Source organism: Lotus japonicus, chromosome 1, assembly GCF_012489685.1.
Source record: "Lotus japonicus ecotype B-129 chromosome 1, LjGifu_v1.2".
NCBI classification, from domain to species: Eukaryota; Viridiplantae; Streptophyta; class Magnoliopsida; order Fabales; family Fabaceae; genus Lotus; species Lotus japonicus.
This window is the reverse complement of record NC_080041.1, coordinates 126,044,629-126,049,308: the sequence shown is the minus strand read 5'-3', so window position 1 is coordinate 126,049,308 and position 4,680 is coordinate 126,044,629. Positions and strand designations below refer to the sequence as shown.

The 4,680-nt window shown below is 36.6% G+C and overlaps 1 protein-coding gene across 1 annotated transcript; it reads right to left on the bottom strand.

Moving 5' to 3' along the window:
- Positions 1 to 815: 815 nt before the first annotated feature.
- On the bottom strand, positions 816 to 2,669 carry LOC130730379 (DNA-binding protein S1FA-like). Its single transcript, XM_057582376.1, has 2 exons — positions 2,518 to 2,669; positions 816 to 1,212 (listed from the first exon to the last, which is right to left on the bottom strand). The coding sequence occupies exons 1-2, from the start codon at positions 2,569 to 2,571 to the stop codon at positions 997 to 999; spliced, it is 270 nt and encodes an 89-aa protein (XP_057438359.1). The 5' UTR covers positions 2,572 to 2,669; the 3' UTR covers positions 816 to 996.
- Positions 2,670 to 4,680: the final 2,011 nt, after the last annotated feature.

Here is a 4,680-nt window from a genome sequence, read left to right as displayed (position 1 = left end):
TTTAAACTGATTTTGAGAAATATCCAGTTTAAACCGGTTTTTAACTATGTCCATAATTTAAAACCGGTTTTTAACCATATCCATGTTTTTAAAACTGGTTTTGGATAATAACCAAACCATTTAAGTGGTTTTACAGTGGATATGGTTTGGTTTTAACCATATCCATATTTTGAACACCCCTAAATTCCGGAGGATGTTGGAGAAGAGTGAACTTATAATTCTGGCAAAGCTCCCGTATTTGCAAGGAAATCAGCGCAAACATTTTCTTCTCTAATGATATGAGAAAGAGACATCTGCAAGGGCAATCCAAAAAGTTCCAAACACAACTAACAATGGATGAGTATCTATGGAATAAAGAAGGGGAATTTCAACGAAAGGATGGCAAACTTGGAGTATGAGACCACAACTGCTTTTTTAAAGCGAGACTACCAAAATTGCTGTAAACCATGATAGATGGCTAAAGTTCTGCATGGACAATATCAGTGGAGCCTAAACAAGATTCCATTCGTTAGCATTTACCTTGCAAGCCTCTCCAGGCGAAAGCGGAACCCCGCAACTGTAAAGATGTTTTACATGAATTGAAATAGCACAGCAAGAAAGGAGAGGTTGAAAGAAAAGGGAGGAAAAAAGCAAACACTATCTTCTGCTCAGGTCTTTTAGCTTAGCAAAAGAAGAGGACTTTTAATTTTTAGTCCTGCACCCCCCTTCATTGCATCAAGGGAACTTATTTACTATCACCTATTTCCCCCCATTGCTCGTCACCCGCACATAATGTAAAAATAATCAGTGGGGAAGGAAAACAATGGATCAAACCATGAAACAACCTGTCCCAAATATACTGCTAAACCACTATTTTAGATAAACTAAGGTTTCTATCAGTAACATACAGGATTGAAAGATATAAATTAACACAACTCAGACACCACAGAACAAGGAAAATATTCTGAAGAGTACAATTTAAACCACAGAACACTAGGTGAGTACAAACTACAAAGTCTACTCTCCAGGTGCAGAGACGCCTTGCCTCAGTCTCTCCTTCTTCATCTTCTTCTTGGAGATTGGTTTCTTCTTTCTTGGAGGGAGGGTCTTCTGTGCATAGGTGTAGAGCACATAATTTCCAACGAGGAATGTCAACAGCAACCCAGCAACAACCAGGAGAACTATTAAGCCTGGGTTCAAACCTTGGGATCCAGAATCCTTAACAACATTTCCCTAGTAGTCACAGGAAAAAGAAAAAGAAAAACCTTAAATAAGGCCATATCAGAGAGCACCAAGCAAAAGACATTGTAAAAGCACTAAAAATGTACAAATGCACTTATTTTTAAAAGGGAATAGACATGCATTTCACCACCATTGATAACCACCCATATAAACTTAGTTGTTTTCAGAGCTGAGCCTTCATTCATTTGAGCTGAAGACAAATGACTACAAGCTGCAACTTTTATTTTATCTTCTAAAAACTATTGCTCATAAAACAATTAAAATGACTGGACTTGTTTTTGAGAGTGTGATCACTGATCACATAGCATCAACATGGAACACACACTACTGATGAGAAAACAGAAATTGCAAGCTTCTGTAATAAGACAAATTGCAAGCTTCTGTAATGAGAATTTCACACAATCAATAAATTCCAGTTGAAGGGAAATTACAATTGCAACTTATATGGCTCCCTGAAGCTATATTGAAGCAAAGTCAAGTTTTGAAACAAGAATTGATCACAAAATTATTCATCACTTCAAAAATTCAGGATATTCTTCAACTTTATATCAGGGATATCAATCAATGCATGACATTGCAATCTCTTAACTCAAAAATGAATTCTATGCATCTAATGAGAGATCTGAGACCAAAAGAAAACATTCAAAGTAAACTTTTCAGTGGATGTGCAAATCATTAAACCCATTCCAGCCTATTCAAACTGCATGTGTTGTTTGAAGCTGAACACAGCACAAAACTATCCATTCCGCATTCTTGTTATCATCTAAAATCAAAATCATAGACTGGCATGGAGAAATTTCAACCTACACAACACAACCCCATGAAATCACAGCAGTAATACAAAAAACCTTAAAAGTGCCTAACAATCATAACAAGCAGATATGAAATCAAGATTAATTGTTAAATCTGAACATGAACATGAACATTTTCACTTCAATCAAATCAAAACCCTTGCGGAAATGCCGAACAATAAAAAAATGACTACTAATTCAATTTTCACCGAATCCATAACATCAGAAACACTGTGATTCAGGCAGCATTGCAAAACTTAGGAATGGATCTCCATCAGAAATGTGAAACATCAAGCAAACTCGTTAACGATTCCAAGGATCAGAAACTAGAACGCATAAATCATGGCAAGGTTACATGCAAACATGAATCCATGATTTTTCAGATGCAATTGATCATTCCATGAGGTTGAAACAGGAACATTGTGCATGAATTGAACAGATTATGATCAGATCTATTGATCTAAGTACGAACTGAGAAGAAACAATGACGAAATGAGAGAGTTACCACGCGATCGAAGGAAGGAGGAACTTTATCGGAAAATTCGAAATCATCGGCCATGGTTGAACTGAATCACGCTCTGAGAAAACTGAAGTTTGCTGTGTGCTGAACTGAGTTTGAGTTGTGAAACTGTCATGTGTGAAAACAAATATAAATTCGGACATGATGTTTTTACTTTTTACCACAAACCGAAGGTTCCAGATACAACTTTTCACAGAAAAGAAATGTTACTTTTTAACGTAGAGAAAGTGACAAGCACATTTACTGCTCTCAGTAACTCTTTATTTTTTAACATAAAAAGAGTGAGACATTATAAAATCATAAAAAATAGCATATGAAATAATTTGATGAGAATATGAAAAAATTTAATGCATAGGGATACTTATCCACTCAGTTGTGTAATCAGACATGTTGACAACGTGGCCATATACATGCATTTGAGAGTTTGGAGTTGTGGATGAGAATGTCATATGATGATATATTATTTATTTATACCTCCCTGGACCACTGGCCATGTAACTATGGAAGAGATTTCTATGTGCCACCAAAAAACAGTGTTCCTTGGAGATATCTTCAAGAAAAGTGAAAACTATTCCGCTATATATATATATATATATATATATATATATATATATATATATTCTATGTAAGTGGCTCACTCAAGAATTATCCTCTTCCATCTTATAGATTTTCTCCATCAACTTATCTTTGAATACCAAGTTAGGGGAATTATATTTTGCACTCTTAAGGAGGACCTGGCCACTGTTAAAGATGCTGTGAATTGAATATGCAAAAGGTTAATGGTGGATACCAAGTTAGGGGAATTATATTTTGCACTCTTATGAATCAAATTCCTGGTCTGCATTGACACGGTATGTGTTAGCTCTGTCATCTTTGATCCAACTTACTTGATCCGAAAGAGCAGTTCAAGATCAAGCCACGATTTGGGCCAAATCAGCCCCAATGGGCTTCATTTTGAATTTCTTTCTACCAATAACTCCTTGCTCCTCCAACGAATCAAGGCTTGAAGTATGGTCTACCAATTCGACCGGGAGATCAAGTCAACCATCTAAGCGGAGTCGAAGTTATAAGTCCTTTTGTCCTTTTTAAACGACATAAGTTACTTTCTATGTTGTTCCGGACAACTCAAATGATCATAAGATTCAATAGCATCTCAGTCAGCCCAAATGTCTCACAACTAGGTAAACACCATGTTGGTTAACATGATTAAGACAAGGAACATGTTAGAAATCTGGTTGTGATAATCCTGGATAAAGTCAAGAATCGTGAGCGTCCACTTTCCGAACAAATTATTTCGACCCTATAATTGCCTGGGTTCACAAAATCTTTGTTGGGATAATACTTGACAATCAATCTGTTTCTTGGCATAAGAGAACAGATAAAGAAAGTAGAGATATTCTGTTTCTGGTTTTTCTGTGTCGAATTCCTTAGGCTGCAAGTAACCTTATATAGAGGTTGTGTTTGCACGAATGATCACAACAGTTCGAAAATAAGTCACAACTTTTCAAACAATTTCAAACTAGGGTCACAAACGTTCAGAAACCGCTGACCTGGCAGCGGGACCCCAGCCAGGGGCTCCGCCCCTTGGACCCCGGTTCATATTCGCGGTCAATTATGCGTTGGCTCACCGAGCGTGCACTCCGCACTAACCTGACTCGATTCCGAGCCTAACGCGTAATTGCATCAGCCTATAGTAGATCACATTACTACTAAAATACATTGATGATTCTAAAATCACCAACAGAACATTATGTCCAAAGAGCAGCCAAGCGATCACAACCTACATGTTTTATAAGATAAAACAAGGCTATCCAGAAATAACCACGGTCTCAAAAATCTTTCATTAAGACTAAACAAAGGCTCTATGTCTAAAAAACAAGAATTAATATCATCATGTCTTTAAGTACAAGTTTGGTTGTTCATTTACACCACTTATTTTTACAATACCTCCCTCATCGTGCAAACACCACTTAAACAAATACTTCCATTTGCGCTTAAAAGAGAAAGAAAAAAAAAGGTAATAGATTAGGACTAGAATTTGATTCATGTGAGTGTGCAGACACACGGAACACAAATGGGACAAGATTCTAAGAATTAGCTGCAAAATCTTGGTTTTATAGGAATAATGAGAACAAAAGAAGCTAGACA

Coding starts and splice junctions, on each gene's coding strand:
- LOC130730379 (XM_057582376.1), bottom strand. CDS start 2,571: ATGGCCGATGATTTCGAATTTTCCGATAAAGTTCCTCCTTCCTTCGAT. Junction 1,213..2,517: donor CTCCTTCCTTCGATCGCGTG/GTAACTCTCTCA, acceptor TGTGACTACTAG/GGAAATGTTGTTAAGGATTC.